Raw genomic sequence first — 23,879 nt, 5'->3', positions numbered from 1 at the left:
AGAAGGATTGTGCTTAAAAAAAAAAAAGTTGTGTTTCAGACTGATTTTTTGAGAAATTCCACCAAAATCCCACTAGTCCCGCCTGCTGGCTGAATTCTCTGGATGTGCAGGGGGGGCGGCGGCTCTCTGTACAGGCACTGTAGGATAGGAACCAATCAGCAACCAGGCTGACCTGATGGGGAACTAAAGTCTGGTCTTTGCTTGTGTGACTGTAGGGCTGTGATTGGCTATCCCCCCCCCTTCTTACTGTGCTTCTGGCAGGGACCGTTAGGACACGCCCACCCTTCATTTGAAATTAGGACAGAGAACGGATAGGATCTATAGGGAGATCCAATAAAGGGGTCATTTTTCCAGATAGGACTCATTTTTAGCCCAAAGTGAAACCAGCACCATATATTATTCATAATTGCCTACAAAATTATGGGTTTATTCCATTTATCCAATATGTCACCTTTAAGGGGATAAGAATGAGAATGTTCCTTTGCCTGATGCCCTGCAAAGAACTGCAGAGTGCAGGCATACAAGGCAAGAGCAATGAGGCGGACGGTTATTAATGGTCAGTGGCCTCTTTGCTTCCCTGTATGCCCCAGCTCTGTATTTCTTACTATTACCCTCTCTGCATCTGGGCAGATAATGGAAAAACGTGTTTTTAGACTGAAAGTTTCTACTAGCAGAGTCAAACGTATCCCCACAAGTCAGTGGGGGCAGTTTTGAGGGTTTCTCTCTCTGCCCATGTACCATTGCTCTAAAGCTAACTTTGTGCCAGCCTGTTCATGATTGACTGTTTAACCCTTTTTATTAAAAAACACACACACTAACCAATACAATTTCATTATTTATTTTGGTTTCCTTCATTTCTTTGAAGAGATGGGAAAAGACATAAAAATGTTATCATCTGTACAGTAGAACCCACAACTGCTAAGCAAACATTTATATTTCAGTTGAACAAGTCACATTCCATTTGGATAAAAATTTTGGTATCTGTGCAACAGACCAGATATCCCCCTATCCTACAGTGCATCGTTATAACACAGGCTTTATATAGTGCAAAACCATTTTTGTGCTTTTGAATATTTAAACTCCCTTGTGATCAACTTGAAAGTCTTCTCATTGAAAATGCAGACCCGCCCCCTCCCCCAAAAACTCTTACTGTATTAAACCCTGACATTTCAAAGGCTGCTGCCAGAACCATCAGCAGTAATTGCACTTGGAGTTCTTGCAGGTCAGTGTACAAAACCATTGCAGGCTGTAGCAGCTTTCTAAAGATACTGAAAGGTAAATTCCCACTTCTTAAATTATGGGGAAGAAAATTGTGCGTGCAAATTACAGAAGATCATTGGTGTGTAGACAGTGAATTTTCTTTTTTTTTTTTCTTTTCTTTTTTTGAAAAACTGGAAAAATTACTAAATCCTCCCATTTTTAAAAGGCTTATAATTTAGTGTGATTATTCATTGTTTGATGGGAAAAAAACATGTGCTTAAAGCTACAATTTCACTTGCAGAGTAAGGGCCCACTGCATGGTCTGTTTAGTGTATATACATGCACACAAGTTGCTGGCGCTGGCAAGGAGACTGGTTAACAAGGACTTTGCAGTCTTCAACCAGAGTCATCTTTAGGAATTTTCTACTTTACACTGGTAGATCTACAAGGGGAAGCACTGGTTCTTTTCCCACATCTCTCAAATTAAAAGTATTCTTCTGTACTTTGTATCCAGGATATACAGCATGTGCTTCATCATAAGCCAAACAGTGATTGTGGGTGACTCAATTTTAGGAGAAACACCAGACATCAGAATGCAGCATACAAATGGAGGGAGACAAAAAGACAAGAGTGGGGAGAATTACATGAGGAATTGGTAAGTCCAAGCCATGTCCAATCAGACGGAAGCTAGCAGTCCTTTTCACCATAAGGCCTACTTTGTATATTCTAGATCACCCAGCAAGTGTTACAGTACAGGTGACCTGTAAGGCATTTTAGGGATCATGTCGCACTATTCCTATGAGCGATATCACTGTCTGCTGTTGTGAATAGTTAACTGGTGATATAATGGAGCTGGGCATTCGCTGAAGTCATTTTTGTAGTTAAACCTTGTTATTAGCATACAGTTCATCAATTTCGTCCTTAAAGTATTTCCGCAGCTCTGGCCGCTTAGCTTTCAGTGTAGGCGTCAGCAAGCCGTTCTCAATTGCAAACATTTCAGAGTGCAAAGCAATATCTTTTACCTAGGAGAGGAGACACATGTAACAAATCAATGGATATTGCATGATATTGGCAAGACTGTATTTAGCTTAAAATGTCCATGAACAGCTGAATTAAATAGTAAAACACTGCCACTAATACAGTAAATAGTATAGACAGTATATAGATTCAGGATGAATCATTTCAGTGCTCGTGCCTTTGCAAAATGTAGGGACCCTGAGAACTGGAAAACCCTTTGATTTTGGTGGACAATATGCAATTACCTATAAGCTCTGCTTACTGTTGCTGAAAAACAATGCTTACCGGTAAAATCTGCATAGCCATCATAATAAGAGCTTACTGTAGCTACATGAGGTACTCCTTGTGTTAGGCAAGTGTGCCCTGCTTGTCCAGCATGAAATGGGTGGTCATTGCAAAGGCTACTGATATAACCAGGACTGAGTGATATGGTGGAGGCTGAATGCTAGTTCTCTACCCAAAAGTTGTGCCAGATCCCAGAGTTAAGGCAAAATCAGGCTGGTTGCACAGCATAGTTTACAATTCATTTGTAGCAGAGCCCTTAAAGGAACAGTAACACCAAAAAATGAAAGTGTATAAAAGTAACTAAAATATAATGTGCTGCTGCCCTGCACTTGTAAACATTTTGTGTTTACTTCAGAAAGTCTACTATAATTTATATAAATAAGCTGCTATGTAGCCATGGAGGCAGCCATTCAAGGAAGAAAAGGCACAGGCACATAGCAGATAACAGATAAAACACCATTGTATTCTACAGAACTTATCTGTTATCTGCTATGTAACCTGTGCCTTTTCTCCTTTTTTTCAGCTTGAATGGCTGCCCCCATGGCTACACAGCAGCTTATTATATAAATTATAGTAGTGTTACTGTAGCAAACACACCAGTTTTACCAGTGCAGGGCAACAGTGCATTATATTTTTATTACTTTAGAGCTCTTTCATTTTTTAGTGTTACTGTTCCTTTAAGTACTCCAGGTTCCCACAAATGAAGCGTGTGGCCAATAAATCTGCTTGACCCTGGGCAAATGATACAAACTAGTAGCCAATGCATGACAACATATTCCATCATGATACTAAGAAAATAACATGCTAGCACACCATTTCCTTCCCAAACTAACAAGGCCAGGGCTCAATACTGAAGGGATCAGCACCCTCCCCAACAGTCCCCCAAAACAATCACCAGCACACAGGGCAAGTGAAAGCATTTGAAAAAGTCCTAATTACAAAGAAGCACTGGTAAGGCTGATGCCACACGTAGCGTTTTTACGCTGCGTATTTTCGGCGGCTGAAAAACGCCTGATATCATCATCCATAGAAATAACTTGAAAAGACTCGAGGCAAACCACACAAAGCGTAAATACGCTAGAAAACGCCTTAGCACGGATTTTTCAAGCGTAGGCTGAAATACGCCAGTACTTGCAAAGCAAGCTATTCCTATGTATACGCAAAGGCAGCTGCCAGACCTAGCGGAAATACGCGGCGTTTTTTGCTATTTCACACTATTAGCACCATGGCAACGGGATTTGCTTACGTCACCAGTACTAGGCTGAAAAACGCCATGTGTGGCTTGTGCGGCGTTTTTAGGCTGAGAAAAAACGCAGCGTAAAAACGCCACGTGTGGCATCAGCCTAAATCTCACAGCAATATGGCCTGATGCAACTGTATTCCATGTAGTAAATACATATAATGACTGAAACCCCTTGTATGATTTTCTTAAAAACAAGAATAAAAATAATTGGATAAAGGCAGTTTAGAAACTGAACAATTGTAGTTTCCCACAATTAATATAACAATGAATGTACCTGTTCAAATGTTTTTAACCCTGCTTCTTTGCCAAGCTTCAGCAAATCTTCAAGAACAGCATTTTTGAAATCCTGTTGAAAGATAATTGGGAAAAAATGTGAAGGCTTTAAAGCACCAAGAGGGTGATAAAAAAAAACCCCAAAAAACAAACTGACATGTGAATATCTGCAAGCTATGGTCCTCTTTTAGCAGCCATTTTAGGCTGGGAGAGGCTCAGAGCAGTGGCTTCCTGGAGGCTTTGGCTAGCCATACAAGGGCTACTAACATTGGCCACTAACGCACATGCTCTAAGCAATTAGCATTTTTTCCCCATGCATGGGTCAGTAAGCTGCCTGAAAGGGAAAATTGTCTCATTCATGATCAGAGCTTAATTTCTGGTACATTTAGGTCCGATAATTCCTGACACATTTACCATATATCTGTGAATGTTACTAGTGCCTTAAGTGTAAAGGAATTAATAGTTTAAGGCTACTCTCTCTCTGTAAAGAGATTCACCTACATAAGTGTTGTATAGGAGACACACACGCACATAAATCCTGGGGCGTATATATTCATACTTTCTGGTTAAGCCCCTTGGAGTCTGGAAAAATTAAATAGTGAATAACATTTAGCTGCTCTGCACCAAAGGCATTCCCACTACAATGGCTCTGTGCATAGAACTGGGCTAGGACTTTACAATTAACTAAGCCACCTGGCTATTGGACTATCCACTTTGCCTCTGACATCTTTTGTGGTTCTTATGTAGCACTGGACCACAGGACTTTACTGCTGGTAATGCACCATTGCTCATAGGTGAGCAGATTTAGCAGGCAACATATCACGAATATCTGTCCCTTATTAGGAAAGAACCCACTGACCTACCTTGTTTTTGCATAACTCTTCATAAGAGCCCTCAAATTTTCTTTTTTTCGCCCAGTTCATTACGTTATCAGGATCTGGCACCACAATACCAACTAAAAATGCCTTTAAATTAAAGAAAACAAATGGGTTAAGAAATGATATTAGCAGACAAGCTTTTGTTTGTAAATTCAAGAAAATACAAGGTGCACTACGCACACCACTCTAATATGGTTTTCCCTAAAGTCTCACTCTCTAAGGTACTTAGGTATTATGTCAGGGCCACAGCTGGGATGCGGACACATTCTTAATAGATTGTACTAACCAGAACACTAGAACATCTGCCAATCAAATGGCACCTCTTCAAGATGAAAACTGTAACCACTGTATGCACTCCAGCTGTGAAGCTGCTCCAGAATAACAGCCAAGTACCACAACATTAGAATATAATCAGTAGAACATAAGCATAGTAACTAATTGGGCTTTATATTTACAAATAACCTAAAACCATTAAAAATGTATAGTATATATTAAAAAACTGCTTAGAAATACAATTTCTTTTATTAAACAGTTATATTTTTGGGTTTATATGCCTTTTAACCGCCTGACACTGAGCAAAATTTGGTGTGGCAGTGAATTTATTTTTCTAGCCTGACTAGCCATAGGAGCTGTTCTTGTCTGGCCACTAGGGGTCGCAAACACCAAAGGAACAATGCTGCAGAGGCATTTATTGTAGCCAAAGCAGAGGGTTTTGCTTTTGCTACAGGACAATAATAATAAATGGCCCATTCTATAGTCAGACTGAACTGTATTGAAATATGAATTGTATAAGGATAATTAAGGATTTTGTATCAAAATAAGTTAGACATTAAAATGCATGACCAAGCTATGCTGGTCAGGTTTCTGTAAAAGAAATGTAGGAAAGGACTGTTGGGCTGCAGTTTTAAAGGTCATCATAAGATGATCTTGGAGAAAGGTTTCATTCCAAACGACTGTGCTGCAATTTACACACTATCATTTTGGAAATAGACAATAACAATGCAGAGGAGTGCAAAAGATGTGGCTGGATAGACCAGTTCTACCTGTAAAAAGCAGCTAAAGGTTGTTGTATCTAGTACAGACAAGATACAAACATATTATGAAAGGGTTGCTTGCATTCCTAGCAACACAGGGCTTCACAGACTTATGGTGCTCCTTTTAATGGAAAGGGTGGGAAAATGATCTATATAGTAAGGGCATCAGATGACACTTCACCCAGTTTAAACCAACCATAGCCAGTCTTAATGACCAGCAGCTGGCACTGTTTCAAAATCATTAAGTTTATCAACTAATACAGGGGTCCCCAGCCTTTCTTACTCCTGAGCCACAGTCAAATGTAAAAAGACTTGGAGAGCAACACAAGCACCATAAAAGTTCATGGAGGAGCCAAATAAGGGCTAAGATTGGCTATTAGGCAGCCTCTATGCACACTATCAGCTTAATGTATGAACACCTGTTTGGGTGTGTGGCTAACATTAGAGACAAACATGGATTAGTTTGCCCCTGGCTTTAAATCAATGTCAGGCATCAATGTTGAAAACAAAGCTTCATTTCTTTCTTTCTGTGATATGTTGTGTGCCTACAAGTGCCTCTCCTAACTACACATTATATAAATTACTTCCGTTATTCCCCTGGGACATTGCATCATGCAAACTAAATACAAGTACTGATTTACCTGTAAACTCTCTCCATGGACAAAAACCTGTACCACCGGCTCGCTTCTAGTGTAGACATTTTCGATTTTCTCTGGTGCAATGTATTCCCCCTGTGCCAGCTTAAAGATGTGTTTTTTTCTGTCTATAATCTTAAGAGTGCCGTTCTGGAGGAAAAAAGAAAAGCACACATAACTTATAACGGGATAATTTACAGGAGTTTTGCAGATTCTTTAAAAATATTTTTTGCACAAATTCATAATTTGTTCAGATGGCACAGCAACAGAACTTACATGGTGTCAGTACCACTGCCTTTTCAACAAAGCCTAACACATTTAATAACACTTCTCTGTTTACGATAGGTTATAGATAACATTCACGGGAGCTCACTGTATGTGCTCACGTATTGCTGATACCCAGACAGCATATCATCCATCAGAAAGAGAAAAATATATACGGAACAGCCACAATATCGCTGAATAAAATCCACGTTTATTGCATCCATTAAAAACACATTGTGCGCGTGTCATACAAGGGACATACGCTTGACACGTTTTGTGGCTTTTTTTGTAGAATTACTAACGTGGCGCCCGAGAGAGCAGTCTTAGCTCAACTTACAAGACAGGACAGTAGAAGAAAGAATAGGTTCTTCATAAAACTAAGTTAGTGACCAGCTACAGCAAGGGGGGGCTGAGACTTGGGCTAAAGGGTTTCCTTGTCCTTTAAGCAAATGCTGCTGTAATTATCCACTGCATCTACTAATAACTTTTAAAGCACTAAAAAAAATTTTTGGATTAAAAACAAAAAAAAAATAAAAACAGAATGCTCAATGACACACAGTGAGACGTATTTACGCTTTGTGCTGTTCCTATGAATGGGAGCACTGATTACCAACAAATAAATTATTAATAGTTCTGAATTTAAATCAATGGGCAAACTTTAATGAAAATGCATTTGCCAAGCAGAAACTCTTGAGCTAGACATGAGGAATATATAGACTGCTGCCTACTTACTGGTAGCCATTTGCCAATATCTCCGGTATGCAGCCATCCATCCTTGTCCAAGGCCTCTGCAGTTTTCTCATCATCTTTTAAATACCCTTGAAAAACATTTGACCCTTTGATACAAACCTGCAAATAGGAATATAAAACTTAGTTCTTATGCTGTTAAAAAGCTGCTGCTTGGAAGAGGTGCAACGACTGCAAGGAAAGTGCTCACCTCACCCTCTCCCTTTGATGCAAAGTAATTCATTTCTTCAACGTCCACCAACTTTACATGATTACAGGGCATTGGTGCCCCAACATGACCTAAGTGAATAAAGAGACAGGGACATGTTCAATAGAGGTTACTGCTTTAATCGTGAATTTTTATTTTAACTGTACCTTGTTAATTTAAAGACATAGGGGATGAAATGTTCTGCGCACAGTAGTATGGTATGTCTGCCGTTCTACCTAAAGATGGGAGCTGCTCTTAACAATGCCATTCCACATCCTCGCTTACAAATACACATGCAAATATGCTCTAAAATAGATTAAAAAGGAAAATGTTCCTTATAATTGAGTTCCACGTCCTATATAATCAAAAGTTGTTCTGTACTGTACTAAAAACAAACTTTTGAGTTTATATGACACAAAGGCACGTGATTTTAAGGATTTGGTTCAGCCTAGAAAGTGGATTCAGCTTTTTCACTGAAAAAGGACAAATTCTGACCGAATGTCGAACTGAATCCTGGATTTGGTTCATCCATACTCAGAACTCACACAATCTGACACTGGAACCTGAGCTAAATACTGCAACGTTCAACATCTTTCATTAGTAGGCCTGCTCCTCATTGTATTTTCATTGTGACAAGGTCTGTATTAATAGCCACACTTACCTGCTGTCCAGTCTCCTGGAATAGTCAGAGAGCATCCTGCTGTGCATTCAGTCTGTCCATATCCTTCATAGAACTTTATACAAAACATTAAAGGAGAAGGAAATGTAAAAACTAAGTAATCTTTATCAGAAAGGTCTATGTAAATACAGCCATAAACACTCATAGAAATGAGTCCTCATCAAAAGAAACAGGATTTCTAGTCTCATTTTTTGTGAACATGTTCTTGAGGAATCTGACTTCCTCTCTCAGAAAAATCCTTCATTCCCAGGGCCAGAGTCTGCGCAGCTCTCTCCTCTCTCCCTTCTCCCCCTACCTTAAGAATTCATAAAACTAACTCCCCCCTCCCTTAGGAATGTGTAAATCTGAACTACCAGCCTCTAGAGCTGTAGCAGGAAGCCAGGAAGACCAAACTAAAATGGCAGCATCAATCTTAAACAAATGGAGGGTGCTTCAAGGGCTCTTTAATCAGGTATGGTAAAGCTTTCTGTAGAATAAATATAACATTCTAAGTGGCACTAAGGTGGTGAATCTATTGGCAATAAAATGCCAAAATGACTTTTCTTCTCCTTTTAATGGAGTCAGCACTTACAGCTGCAGCAGCATTTATTTCATATAAAATTTGCATAGAATTGTGTTGAAAAAATATCCTTTCCCGAGTTTCTGTAAACTTGTTCTTCCATTAATGAAATCATGAGCATGTGTCAAAATCAAGGAAGGAATAGGAAAGGAATATCTGGCTACCTTTCTAACCCATATGAAGACAGTATGTGCTAATGGTAACAATGTATGTGCTTAGATCAGGGGTCCGCCAGTGAACAAATGCAATCATAACCGGCTGGTACTGTCTTGGAGTGTATAAAACCAAGCACAAAAAACAGAAATAGTATCCAAATCTCAAGACTTCAAACAAAAACCTTCATAAAAAAAAAAAAGAAAACAAAAAAAAAGAAAACAAAACGGCTGCCCAGCACTCCGGACTAAAAAAAAGTGGTAGGCTATAGTGTACTGAGGTGCCGTAACCCCAAATTGAAGTATACCACCAATCACAACTAAAACAAAACAGTTTACTGAAAATATTGACGTAAATCTCATATAGCATAAATCATAATCCATATAGTTAACAAAGGCTAAAGTGCAATTTTCATCTACTGAAATGCAAAACAGACGTTCAATAAGTGATCTGAAATACAGCATGCAAACCAGTTTTTGGGTATTTTTTTGCCCATTGGGTGAAATTTGCAGATCTTCCAGCCCAAGGCAACCACAGCCCTTGAGCAGGGTACAGAAGACCAAAACAATCTACAACATTTCTGCCCTAACTTCTTTAGTTAAGCCTTAGTTCCCCTCAGGCTTGGACTGGGCTGCTGGGGCACAGGGAAAAAAACATAATGGACCCAGACCCTGGTCTCCGTCCCCCAACATGGTAAGTCTAAATTACACTCGCTCTGGGGAGATGGTCGGACACGTCATGGGGGTGGGGTCCTAATATTATGGACTTGATACAACAGTGCCACCTGATTTCAGCCAACAAGCTACAGTTGGCTGAAAAAAAAAAAAAAAAAGGTTACAAATGACATTAGTGAACAGAGAAGAGCCATCTGTTTCTCTGGTCAATTTTAAGCAAAGCAACATCACAAGACTGGTAGCTAGTCTGACGAAATACCCAGCATGTTGCGCTTTTCTATCAGATTTATTATATTAGCACTGTTAATCACTGCAAACTAGAAAATGTTATATAAACTGCAAAAGTGCTTAGAAGTAATTTTACCTAAAAACTGTTTTGTGACTTTACATTGCCTTTAAGGCAATGGTTTCCACACTGTGGTGCTGGAGCCAGTAACAACATACATACAATACAGTGCATACAATAGAACATACTCACCTGACAGCCGAGTGCTGCCCGTAAGAAAGTTAATACAGTCGGAGAGACAGGTGCAGCTCCAGTGACCATGAGTCGTACCTTCCCACCAAGACTAGCCTAAAAGTACAGAATCGAGGCGTCAAGTTTTTAAACAGATGCACACCCTGTTTTTACGCAAGGCTTAACTTTCATTTACTTTTGCTTATATAGACTATATGAACACAGAGACATGGATTATTGCAGCCCTCCTTTTCATTAGGAAACACACGGAAACCCATTGGATGCCAATGTTGATGTCACATGACTAAGACACCAATAAATCGGGTGGAAGTGAAAATCTCTTTGGGGTACTGGCAGACGAGGAGATGTCAAAAGTTGCCTTCAGATTGCTGCAAGTAAAACACATAACTCATTCCAATCCAGCTTAAATTGTTCAAAAATGTCCTTAGCATTTTTCTACATCCACTGTAACGCTGATTTCCCTCAGGAGACGAAACTTCTCGTGTGCCATTGCCCTAATAGTCCCATGTATTTATGGCCACTATGGCTGTTTTATAGATCTCATTAAATAACTCTTCAAAATAGTATGGCAGCTTCAGATATAAATTAACATACAATAATGGAATTTTCTGTACATGCATTTTCACCCTACTATTTTTGGAATAAAAAGCAGTATTTTTGGATATAAATTTGGTTATAATTGTGCCTATACAATTTTAAATTGGGAACATTTATTTACAGACCATGACTACAGACCGATTCTGTACAGTATTCTTTGCATGGAATTGGAATACAAATATGACTTTGGCAGGCAGCACAATATACGTGGACTATCTACCTGCCAAATTCTTCATATCAACACTTGCCAACCAATTAGAAAACAATACTCACAGGGGAAAATAAGTAAATAGAATGCTCACGTTTTAACTCCCTGCCCCACCCTCAAGCACACCATTGATAAACAGCTTCCTACCCACAGATGTCAGGACAGACCCATCTTACCGGCTCTATTAATCTTGTGCATAGCAATAACTAACAGGGTGAGGCACCCAACTAAATTAACAAAGGAACCCTCCCTGTCCTCTAGTCCTGTGCTGGATTCTAATAATGTCTTATTGCAATTATATCCAAATTCAATTTCTGTATATTCATTTAATTTTGCAATCAACTGTAAAAAATTGGAATGTAAACATAATCAAAAATGCTTATTGGCTAACAAGATAATCTGAGACCTAAGTGAGAGGTGATCCTAGATTGTAGACCGAGACAGACTGGTAAGAAGGGGCATCAAGAAATTGAGCTAGACTGGCCCTACATTGTCACATGGTAAAATATCTGCAGTGGCCCAGTGAATTTTTGCTAACTGTGCTAAATTTAATCAATACTACATGTTTTAGCGAGTCTGGGATACTAAGTAAAAGCTCCAAAAAAAATAAATATATACCTGTACTTTGTGAAATATGATTTTGTCCCAGAAACTGTCATTTCGGACAATACCACTGCGAAGTTCAGCTTCCTTCCTCTTAGATGCAAAGTCCAACATCCATCTCTTTACAGGTGTATTGGCTTGCCCAAAGATCTAGAGAAGATCAAAATCCAAGCTAGTCAGATACAGGCAGATGTTTACATTTCTGAATTTATTGCAGATGGGAGAAACAGTAGCTCACTCTGTCAAACATTCTGTTCAGCAGTCGGGGCACTACAGGGAATATTGTGGGTTGTAAAACTTTGAGATCATCCATGAGCAGCCGTATGTCTCCTTGGAAGAATCCAATCCGAGCGCCATGGCAAAGCACTACACACTGAAAGGGAAGAGAGATTTTAATGCTGGATTAGGATAGCAAAAGGAGTTTAGGGGTTACAGAAGTAGCACATTAATAGAAAGAATGCCTTTGATATAGGGCTCCTTGCTAATTTTAACTATGCTTTTAGTATTTGAAAATATTAATGATGAAAAACACCACTTCTGACTGAATAGCGTAATACTTTCTGGCTACCTCCCCTGCCAAAACAGAAAGCCTGACATTGGCCATTCATGTGTGTGTGTATATATAGTATATTCGTGGGTTTGAAAATGTTACCTGTCGATCCACCATGTTGGCCAGTGTATGCTGCACTGCCTGATAAGAAAGTGAAGAGGAGCCACAGAGGGCTGATCTGGTAATATTCTCCAATCAAGAGCATCTTGCTATTTCAATCATTCATTCACTCTTCAGACTGTTCGATCAGAACAATCAAAATATGGCCATGCTGTGTGTGGCCCCCTGTAAACTCTATATCATTCGCCCCAAGAGCAAGTCAGCGCGTGTATTGTGCCCCATTCTGACACAGACAATCTAATCAGGTTGGCCAATTCAGAGGTCTGAAGCCAATACAACCATAACTTCATAAATTTAGCTTTCATAGATTTTTTAGGAACATGCTGTCATTCCACAGGTAATCAATCAGAACTATCTGCATACTGTATGTAGAAGGTCATCAGGCAGCCTAAACAGCCGGGCCACCACGCTTATCTTTCAGCCTACTCAGATCAGACTCCCACTGTGTGGCCAGCTCTGCTCGAAATCATTGCTACCTGTTCAGGCACCTACAGATATAAGCCTACAGATATGCAAATGGTATGGTATGTCTGAATCCTGCATCTTCAGATGAAACCAATATTTAATGCAAAAATAGACAGCAAACATGCAGTTTTCCATGCAATACTGGTGTGATCATGCTGGATTATACATTTATCTCTATGGGATAAAATAATGCTAGGGGCCAAAAGTCTGTATCCCATCCTTTGCCTTTTAAAAAGAGAGGAGCCCTTTTGCTAAATACCGTAAATCCTATGCTTACTAAAGACCTTCTAGGACTATTCTAAAACTACTGAAGCATCTGCAGAGAGAAGCCCCCATACTCTTACCTGCACAAGTCTTTCAAACATGTGTGCCAATGGCAAATAGGAAATGTGTATATCATTGGCGTTCATAGTAAGCATATTCTGGAAAATATAATAAACATTTCTGAGCATATAAAACAGGGTACAAGCCTTCTGCCTACCTCCACGACTCTTTCAAACATATGCGCCAAGGGCAGAAAAGAAATCAGAACATCTTGAGTAGAAGGAAACATCAAGTCCTGAACAGGAGGAGGAAGAAAACACCAAAACAAAAAAGCTTCTCAATTAAGCATAATCACATTAGGAGGATTAGTTGATTCTAGTTCCATTTTAATGAAAAACCACACATGCCTATTAAAGCAGCATTGAGAGGGCTGGCTTTCTGATATGCTGTGCTGCTAAAGCCCAGCATATCCACAGTGCTGCCAATTATATGCTTTTATGAATTTGAGGAAGAGAAAGCAAATACTGAAAAACACATAATAGGTCCATTATTTGTAGATGCTCATATTATAGGGGAATTTTTTAAATTCTCCCTGTGTCTACAGGCAGGTGAATTGGCTCCTAAAAACCCCGTCCATATTGTGTGTGTGTGTGTAAAAATGATAAAGACTTGGCCAGTAAGGTCCACCAGGGCAGGGACTCATTTGATAATCTGGCAGGTACAGGGGCCTTCGGACCAAGGACCGTATCAATTAGCCAATGCAGTCCCGCATCAGACGGGAAAATCAAACCTGCCCGATTCTGCAGATAAGCTGCAGCATCGGTCTAGAGGCAGCTTAAATATGCCCGTGCATGGCAACCTTTAGTTGAATGATGTATTGCCACTAAAGCACTGGGAAATTCAGCACTATATAGTTTTCATGTCAGGAATGTCCAGCCTTGCTTGAGAGAAAGCAAGTTTTTATCACCACTATTCTACCTGAGCAAACCACAGTGTAAAATGAAAAAAAAAACCCACACGCTATTTACAGTTAAGAGTATAGCGTTCAGTGCTGCTTTAATACAGGTTAATCTCCTCCACCACATTCATTCATACAGTTTTTTTAGTTTGTAACTGGAGCAGTGTGACTATACCAAGAATCCCGGGACTTTAAAAATGTAAAAGATGGAGTTTTTTTACTCAAACTGACTTTTGATTGAGAAAAACAAGTAAAATGTATGATATATAATGCTAAATATTTGGACACATTCATAAGTACTCCAGATTCAGTGAGGAGATGGTTAAATCACAACAATCTTTAGCCCTCCAGCTGCTATTGAACTGCAACTAACAGATCCTCTCACCTAGGAGGTGGGATGCTGGGAGTTCCAGTTCAAACTCTGGAGTGCCGCAGGATGCTGCTGTCCGGGATATCACTGGCATTATACAATTTTCAAAATGGTAGCTCCCCAGTGGCCCTTCTGAAAGCAGTGAACCATAGCAGCAGTCTGTTAGATGAGTGCTTAGTTTGAATGCTATTTCATAGAAAAGAAATCAAATGGTCATTTATTTTTGCTTTTGTGGGCCAGAATAATTCTTCTCTCCCCCACCCCCTTTGCACCCAAAAGATTGCCAACATCCACAGAATGCTGCTACAGCACAAGGATTAAAAGACAACTAAAACCCAAAACACCCACACTTACCTCTGTTACTTTCATAAAACCTGCACTGTTGCTCACAATGTTCTTGTGTGATAGCATTGCCCCCTTCGGATTGCCTGAACGAAGAAGCCATAATTCAAATAGGTTCAGACAGAATAATTAATTTACACACTCCTGTAAAATGTTCCTGTTGCATGAGGTACAGAGCAAGATGGAAGAAATATAAATAGGGTCCACTGCATGCACCAGTATGGGAGAAAGATAGCATTCTGTTACAGTACTATGATATACTAATTTTTATTATTATTATTATAACTCTATATGCATAGTTATAGTTCCAATTAACATTATGTTAACCCTGCAATCCCCACCTGAAGAATATACAAGTATATGGCATGCAAGCATAACTGACTATCAACATATAGGTGCCAGCATTCCCCTTGCTCATTACAGAGCTTGCACAAACAAAGCGGCAGTGCCCACTAAACTGAAAGACTAGCTGTAGCTTCATAAAAAGGATCTGGCAGTAACAGAACAGCTACAGTTAATCACAATAATATGAACTATTCCATGCCATGTGAACATTACCTGTTGTCCCACTTGTGAAGCAAACAACTGCTAGGTCATCTGGTTTGGGAGGCTGCAAGAAATGGCAAGGAATTACCAACAGTGCAATTAATTTCCTTATTCTCAGACAGTGCAACTCACTACATATGTAATTCTACTTTTGTAATTTCTACAAACATATAATGAAAATGCTTTGCAAAGACTCAGAATGGAGTTTAGACATACATGTACAGCGCAGTAAAGTGTGTGTGTTTTTGCTATCAGCTAGCACCTTGCAGCCAACCAAGCATTTCCACAGAGTCCTATTAGATCAGTGATCTTTAATCTCTCGCTCTATAGTTATTGCTGAACAGAAATGGATTAGTCTAATGCAGTAATCTTCATTTTCTGCATCTCAGTTAGTGAACTACAACACAGAGAATCCAAACAGCAGCTGCTGCTGGGAGTTGAGGTTCACAAAGTTGAAGAGCTGCAGAATGAAGATCCCTGCATTAGACTAGTCTGGTAATTAAACTGGCCATACAAGTAACAACTTTTCTCTCCTTAACGATCAATTTTAGTGCAATCTGACAAATCCATCAAATTATCATAGTGGTCACCGAACAATTGTACATCTACCAATTTTTCATCCGACATTGGTCAGAAAAGTCATCGGACAGGTTTGAAAATTTTAGTCCTTAACAACGAAATGTATCTATTGTCCAACTGTTTTCAGGACTAAGCAGGTAGTTTTCCTAGGTTCAACTAGACGATATCACTTGAAATTGTGGTTCTTATTGATGGACAAATCGCACTTTTAAATGATCTTTTTAGCTTGGTTGTACAATAACAAAGAGATCTTTTAAAAATCTACACATGTATGGCCACCTTTACAGTCTTCAGTGCCACTTTTAATTATGGTTTCTAAAATTAGCTTAAAACGGCTGCATTTCATTGATCTCAGAACTCAGACCTTTGTGGATACCAAAACAAGGCTGCTATGAAATCAGATTTAAAGGACACTGAACTAAATATGGACTCTGCAATACAGTATAATGGGATACACTGATACTATGTTTAGATCCAAAAGAACTGGCACAACAGCGGCCCAAGAGTATGTGGTCATTGGGTGACCAGGAGCTCCCGACTAATACATGTTATCTTGTTTCGCTGTGAGGCCTGCAAAACTCTAGTTATGCCTTAGCAGTTGCCAATATTGCACATTTACAAATCAGATACAATTAGAGTTGTTTACTCACATTTAGATACTATGCCACGTAACTTACCTTTGGTTTTTCTCTGTTTGCCTTTCCCTCTTCCTAATAAAAACAAATGTTAAACACCTACTGTAAATTTAGGGACAAAGAAAAGTGGTTTTATATTTAAAATATATATATTTATTACACACTTACATTAATTACATGTACACGACTGTGATAGTTTTATTAACAGCTTTTCATTCATAAAAACCTTAGCCTTTTACCATCTGACATTACTACATAATGAAATCAAGTAAGGGACAAAGCCTTTTCAATAACTTAAGTGAATAATTCATGGCAATCAGTAAGTCCTTTCTATGAAATAAAAGTACACATATGCATTTTCTGACAGCTATTTCTGGACTGTGCAACTCTAGCCAATGGAAGTAAGAAATTAAATGTTGCATTAAACTATTACATCTAAACAAATTACTTAAAGGGGTTGTAAATCCAGCCATAGTGCTGTACCATGGCAACCCCCCCTTCAGATTTGCCATAGAAGTTGCCAAAAAAAACAGTTGTAGATGCAAGAAAATTCACCAATGAGCATTCTACTTATAAAAAACTTAAGGACAGACTTTTTCAGTGCTGGGAAACTTTGCTTAAAGCTTCCAACTCCAATTACAGGAACAAAGTACAGGGAGACAGATTTACATAGATCAGCTGGGATTATAGTTTTTTTTGCATTTTATAGCAGTCGCTGGCTGTGGAGATTTGGGGAAGAGTTTAGAAAAAAATGTTTATTGTGCAATATTGCTTTAACAATACAACCCAGATGTTGCTGGACTACAGCTCCCCGCATGCCTCTACCTTAATTATATATTCTGGGATTTGTAGTCCAGCAACAACTGGGTACAGTTTGGTTGAGCAGTGCATCAGGGTTTACATGCCCTTTAAAATAAAGTACGGACTGACCTCTATATCCTTCAAGCTGACCAATTCAACACCACATTTCTTTCCCCTCTCAACAAGATCATTGTCAAAAGGATTCATGAGCACAATGGTGCGGAGCACTGGTGTTTCTCCCTTTTCAACATTGGACAACAAGAGTTTTGCCTTCTCTGGCGAGTCGCAAAACACCACTGAGAGATCAGCTGGAAAAGTAGCAAAAGGAACAGGGTTAAATATTTGTTAGATGAAATCTAAACAGCAATAAAATAAATAATTATAATAATCTTTATTGTCATTATCACTTGGACAACGAAATTGCAAAACAACTCAACGCAATGCAAAAGCACCAACCAAGAACAAATATCCACAGACGCACTAACTATGCAATTTAACAAGTCCTCTCTACTTCGAATTGAGAGCCATAATCGCTTTAGGATAAAAACTGATTTTCAAGCGATTTGTCCTTGCCCTTTTTACCCTATATCTCTTGCCTGATGGCAAAATCTGAAAAAAGGAGTGACTGGGATGTAATGGATCTTGCATAATGTCCAAGTCGAGTATTGTAAACTTGTTCCAGGGAAGGTAAAGGGCAGCCCACTATTTTCTCTGCCGCCCTAATAATTCTATGGAGTGCCTTTGCATCTGATGAGTTACAGCTGCCATCCCCCACACAGAGTCTGTACGCGGGTACACTCGTGATGGAACAATGGTAAAAAGGCAAGAAGTAAATTTCTAGGGAGACCATTCTTTCTAAGAATTCACAAAAAAATACAGTCTCTGCTGCACCTTCCTCAGCAGCACCCTAATACTGGCCCTCCACGACAGGTCCTCCTCTAATTCAATACCTAGGAACCTAAATTCCGAAACCCTTTCCACACATACCCCAGAAATCTTAAGCGGCTGAATATCAGTTTTATTTCTCCTGAAGTCAACCACCAATTCCTTTGTCTTTGAGGCATTGAGTTGCAAGTTGTTTACACTGCACCACTCTGACAACCACTCTACCTCATTCCTATATGCCACCTCACTCTCTCTACCGGAGATGAGTCCAATTACCGTAGTATCATCTGCGAACTTAATGATCTTATTGCTGAGGTGAGTAGGAACACAGTCATATGTGTAGAGGGTATAGAGGAGCAGACTTAGCACACAACCCTGTGGTGACCCGGTATTCAGCCTGAGGGCAGTGGAGATGTAAGAACCCAACCTGACCTATCTTCACTTATAAGTGCAAGGGAAACAGATACTTTATATTTAAGAGAACCATCAGTGCTCCACACAAGGTGTGGTTTAAGTTATCTTTAATAATGTCTCAGAATGTCCTATTGGTCTTCATTATTTATTATTTAGAGTTTTTACGTTATTTGCCTCTCTCACCAGCAGAAACTATTGCTTTGGGAGGTTACAATTTTACAATAATCTTATTCAGTCCCTTTCCTATAATTATTCCAAACTCTTTTTCATGCCACTGCCTGGTTGCTAGAGAAAATAAGACCCTAGCAACCATATACCTCCTGAAATACCAAATACACAAAACTTAACAGTAACTGAAAACCATAAAAAAATTAACAATTGGTATTGGCACACATTGGGGGGGGGGGGGGGTAATATTCCTCGCCTTTTTCAATATTACTTACATTTTATTAATTGTACTACACAGGATGAAATCTTAAAATTGAAAGTCAAGTCGCATTCTAATTCTTGTTGGTACAAAAACCACAAAACAAACCAGAATTCCACCTAAAAGCTCTCTGTATTAAAACCCCTTACTTCCCTTAGCAGGAACATTTGTTCACAAAGGATAATTTTTAAGTGCTCCAGTAAAGTTTCATGATTATCAACATTCCATTTGTGCGGCCTTCTTAAGGCACTATCTGTGTACTGGGAGTGATTAGACTGTAAGCATAGCAAATCAGGCGTCTGTTTTTGGAAATGAACCTTAAAGCATGACAAACAACAATTACTGTGCTATTTATATGCCAAGATGACGGCCAAGGGCAGACACACTTATCCTGACTTCTAAGTAAACAGTGTAGCATCTTAGTCACATCTACAGCAGGAAGATGTAGTCACCTTCTTGGTAAGACAAGAAATGATGTATTGTTTTTCTTAACATAAGGGTTGGACATAAGCTCAGAGTGGGCCTTAAGAAAATAAATCTCGACAACCAGATTGTCTATATTACAGATCCTCTTTAAAACTCTTCTACCCCTGTGATCCTTATGTACAGGGTACCTGGAATCAGACTCAGCTGTCTCAATCCAAATCTTCCTTGATGTCACCTAAATTCCTCCCTCCCCATACCCACATGAAAATAAACAAAAAACAAAACCTCAAATACATCTTCTACTTTTTAGACTTTGAATTGAGAGGGGAGGTAGTCATAAGTACTTTGATTAAGTAAAAACAAAAGGAAGTGGATTTTGCATGCTCTGGAGGTTGACATGACCCTGCTAATGCACTGAACTTGTTTCCCTGGTTTGTAAGAGGCATTTGCACGCAAAGTTATATTTAATGAGAGACAAATCAGAACAGAGTGGTGAACCAATGATAAGAATTCAGACATTAGCTTTTGACATAATGCCTAACTGCTGTATTATATCACTGGTACAATTTTGTAAATAAGGTTTTATAGTGCCCAGAGGCAATGCATGGTAAGGCTAAGGCAACAAATTCATGATGGCTTGGCAGCCGCTGCATGCATTGGTCCTGTAAATCTGTATGTGCCATCAGATTCTAGGTGTCTGGTTATTATGAAAGAAATGTAGAATCAAAAACTATTTGATCTATGCTGTTTGCCCAGTACTGCATAGGTCTCATGTGTATGCCCTCAATCCTATCACCATAGGATGGAACTTTAGTCTATTTGGATTTCTTCTACAACCCTTGTATGGTAATCAAACATACATTGTCTAGTGTAGCAAACTGACTTCTCTAAGCCAGTGCTGCATTGGCTGCCATATACACCACTTTCTGAAATCATTGCCATTATTGATGAAAATGGGGCTTATAGCACACCTTAGTTGTCATCTATATTTTAGGAGTGATCTGTGCTCACGTGCCATAAACTTTACAATTCACTTTACATTTAAAATACATTTAAAATACATTTGTTTTTGGTGCTTTGTTGCTACTGCTTTACAGAGCAGTTTCATAAAAATAAGTCACACAGGATTAAACAAATCTACAGCTGGAAAGTTGCAGTCATAGTATCAATTTGTCTACAAAATTGTCTGTGACATACCTTTGTTAATGATGTATGTTATTGCCTCAGCTCCCAGAGTGTCATACAGGGGCACAGCCACCATGGAGTATGTGTAGCAGCCCAGTTCCACAATTGTCCACTACACACACAAAAAAGAGAGACAAAAACAAATTAATAACTCCTAAAAGGAGTTTTATAGCATAATGCAACACAACAGATTAAACAGATAACAGCTTTTCAAACTACAGCTAAAATGAAAAAAAAAAAAAACAAATATCATACACCAATTTTACCTCTGGTCTGTTTTGTGCAAATATGCCCACAAATTGATCCGGTGAAGGTTTGAACCCTCTGTGCAGCAGCGCAGACCCAACATACTCAGCTCTTTCTGCCACCTTAATATAAAAGGAAAGAGATGTGTGAAAAATGCTTAAAGGGAATTTTAGGTTGTAAATGCTACTTCCCTGAACAGTCACAAAACATACAAATATCAAACCACTGTGACAGGAATGTGTGATAGGTGTAATTTTCATAGCACAGAACAGAAAATACTAATTGTGGCAGAGTTCTGACTTGAAAAATCACGCACAGAAACTGTGAGAGATCTAGTGTGCTAATTGCTGTTTTCAGATGCAAATCCTCACAATGCGTTTTTTCCCAGAAATTCAGCATAGAGATGCACCAGCTGCAACTGTGCCCAATGTCAAAATGCATTTGTGTATGTGGTTTCTGCAAATCGACTGCACATCACAGCTAACATTCAGCACAATGCCATATGGGCACCCTGGAATTACGGATATATTTGAGGTGAAGGAAATTCCAATGTTCCTAAAGTCATCAGGTGCACGTGATTCATCAGGAAACACTGAATGTGCGCCCTAGCACTTAGCACAACTATATGGAAATGCAAGGAGCATGTTTAGATCCTAGTACCTTTAATAAATGGCATCAACATGCACAATATTAACCGAGCATCTTCTCAATGACCATATCATTCACCTCTACCACCTTTACTGCTAAATGCACATTTGTCAGGGCACACTATAAGGTAAACCCACAGTTCCTATGTGTAACAGAGAGGGGTGGTCATTCACACACTGCTACATTTGTTCATTCCCATAAATTTATAGTTACCTCTTTATAAGAAATCCATTCATATGGCTGATTTGGTTTCCTATGTCCTAAGCAAGGTCCATTATCTAAAAGGCAAAAGATAAATAGGTCATATACAAATGATAAAAATTTGTGTTAAATAGAAAAACAAATATGACTGCACCCCACAAAATACTTACTTGATACCCGTCTCCCTCTTTGGAAAATGTCATAGATTGTTTTAACATCATCATAATAATATGTGATCACCTCATCACTATCCAGAATGGTGGATCTGCGAGCGTGTTCACCTCCCTGCCGAAGCAAAGCAACAAATGAGGAATCGTATTGAATATTAATGTAAAGACAATTAATAAAACCTGATAACATGATATTTTTGTTAAAAATTACTTTGTGTTGGGTTGATTCACTAATGATCGATAAAACGAGCGCTATTTATAGCATGCGTTAAACATTTTATCGCTTCTTGTTTTTTGCGACTTAGTGCTCGATTCACTAAAAGGACAGGCGTCATAATTAAGACGCGATGTTCTTTATTGTTCTTATTTAACTAGCGATGAGCGTTATTTCCCGCGCGATATATTTCACAGCATGCTATATTAGCGCACGATTTTATGCACGTAACCATTACTTTCGGAAAACTACTGTTCTGAAAAGTACCATTTCCCTAAAACTGGAGGCTGCATCACTCTAGGGCCAACACAGACTTGAAAAAAATCCCACTGCAAAGTCCATATTGTGTTGCCAAAAGCTCACGAACCACAATTTTCTTTAATTAACGCCTGATCCAAGTAGGCGTTAATCTTCGCACAGACTAATGCTATATTTAGCGTGTTTAACGCTTCATATGTGTTTGTGAATCATGCGTTAGTATTATATCTATGCGAGAATTAACGCAATGCGAGGTAAATAAAGTGTGTTTTTTTGCGCATGTGATATGCGTCTTAACGTATGCAAAATGACTGATGATATGGAACTTAATTATCGCATGCTTTTTAACGCGTTATCGACCTTTAGTGAATCGGCCCCATACTCACATAGCAGCAGGTTATAGCCACTCATACGCCACACCCATATCCATAGCCCCCTTCCCCTACTCATTTGCACAAGGGTACTTGCACTTGGAGGACCCTGCTCCAAGAGGCAATGTGTGTCAAGTCCTGTATTTGGGGCTTTCTGTGACCTTGTGTACAAAATGTATTAAACTGAAGTGCGTGCTGCTCTTTATGAATATTCCTATACTTTTTCTTGAGCCATGACCTACTAAATGCCAAAAACTTTCTCCAAGCATATAGTCTTTGGGAAATACGATAGTTGCTGGTGTTCCTGCTACAAGATTTTGGAATAATTTCCAGGCCATATTGCTCGAACACGGACAGTGACTCTTCTATTGTTTACATGTAATAGCACAAGTACTTTCCAACAAAAAAATAAAAAAATAAAAAAAGTTATTAATTAAAAGAAGCGCAACTAATATGGGTTTAGAATGGGAGAACTTAATACTGTTTAACCCAAACAGCTGGTGTAACATCCTGCACTGTAGCACTTGCTGGGGATTTCCAAGACTTTTCTGCATATTGTATGTACTGAATACACCACACAAATACCTCTCCCTGTACCTTCATAAAAGACACCATTCTGAATCTTTAAAGGGAAATGATAGCTTAACAAAGAAGTAGGCTAGAAATGTTGTACATTATGTTTTGGCCTTCTGTACCAGCCCAAGGCAACTACAGCCCTTTGGCAGGGAAGATCTGTGCCTCCAAAGATATCCCCAGTAGGGGATATCTTTGGAGGCACAGCTTCTATGACATGTGAACATAATTTTTCATTTGATGATTTGCAATGACCCCTAAGATTAGCTTCTCAACAGCTGCACAGAGCACACTGAGCATGTGTGTGTCACCAACACTGCTAACAAAATTTCAATTTGATGACCCCTGTGCACAACATGAAGGCCTAATTCATTATTGTTATATAGGGTCTGAAATTTTACGCTGGTGCTCTAAGTTTAGTATACAAAATATGGCATTTCTACCTATATCTCTTTTTAGGGTTTAGTTCCCCCTTAAAGGGGAAACTAATGCCTAAAGAAAAATGTAAGTCTATGCA

The 23,879-nt window shown here is 39.0% G+C and overlaps 1 protein-coding gene across 5 annotated transcripts in view; it reads right to left on the bottom strand.

The window, feature by feature from the left end:
• Window positions 1-822: 822 nt before the first annotated feature.
• The window catches only part of acsl1 (acyl-CoA synthetase long chain family member 1 protein), a 43,536-nt gene continuing 20,479 nt past the window's right edge, over window positions 823-23,879 (bottom strand). For 3 of the 5 annotated variants that reach the window (XM_012960017.3, XM_031898088.1, XM_031898087.1), the window contains exons 3-21: window positions 21,947-22,061; window positions 21,789-21,853; window positions 20,948-21,049; window positions 20,694-20,793; window positions 17,474-17,652; window positions 16,586-16,618; window positions 15,342-15,393; window positions 14,796-14,869; window positions 13,194-13,271; window positions 11,953-12,087; window positions 11,730-11,864; window positions 10,307-10,402; window positions 8,425-8,497; window positions 7,767-7,855; window positions 7,562-7,678; window positions 6,572-6,715; window positions 4,882-4,983; window positions 4,020-4,091; window positions 823-2,222 (exon numbers count right to left, since the gene is read on the bottom strand). In XM_012960017.3, coding sequence (XP_012815471.1) covers window positions 2,082-2,222; window positions 4,020-4,091; window positions 4,882-4,983; window positions 6,572-6,715; window positions 7,562-7,678; window positions 7,767-7,855; window positions 8,425-8,497; window positions 10,307-10,402; window positions 11,730-11,864; window positions 11,953-12,087; window positions 13,194-13,271; window positions 14,796-14,869; window positions 15,342-15,393; window positions 16,586-16,618; window positions 17,474-17,652; window positions 20,694-20,793; window positions 20,948-21,049; window positions 21,789-21,853; window positions 21,947-22,061 — 1,902 coding nt within the window. In that variant the 3' untranslated portion in view covers window positions 823-2,081. 5 annotated transcript variants of the gene reach the window in all.

Source organism: Xenopus tropicalis, chromosome 1, assembly GCF_000004195.4.
Source record: "Xenopus tropicalis strain Nigerian chromosome 1, UCB_Xtro_10.0, whole genome shotgun sequence".
NCBI lineage: Eukaryota > Metazoa > Chordata > Amphibia > Anura > Pipidae > Xenopus > Xenopus tropicalis.
Note: the sequence above shows the minus strand (reverse complement) of the source record. Positions and strands in the feature narration are given on the sequence as shown.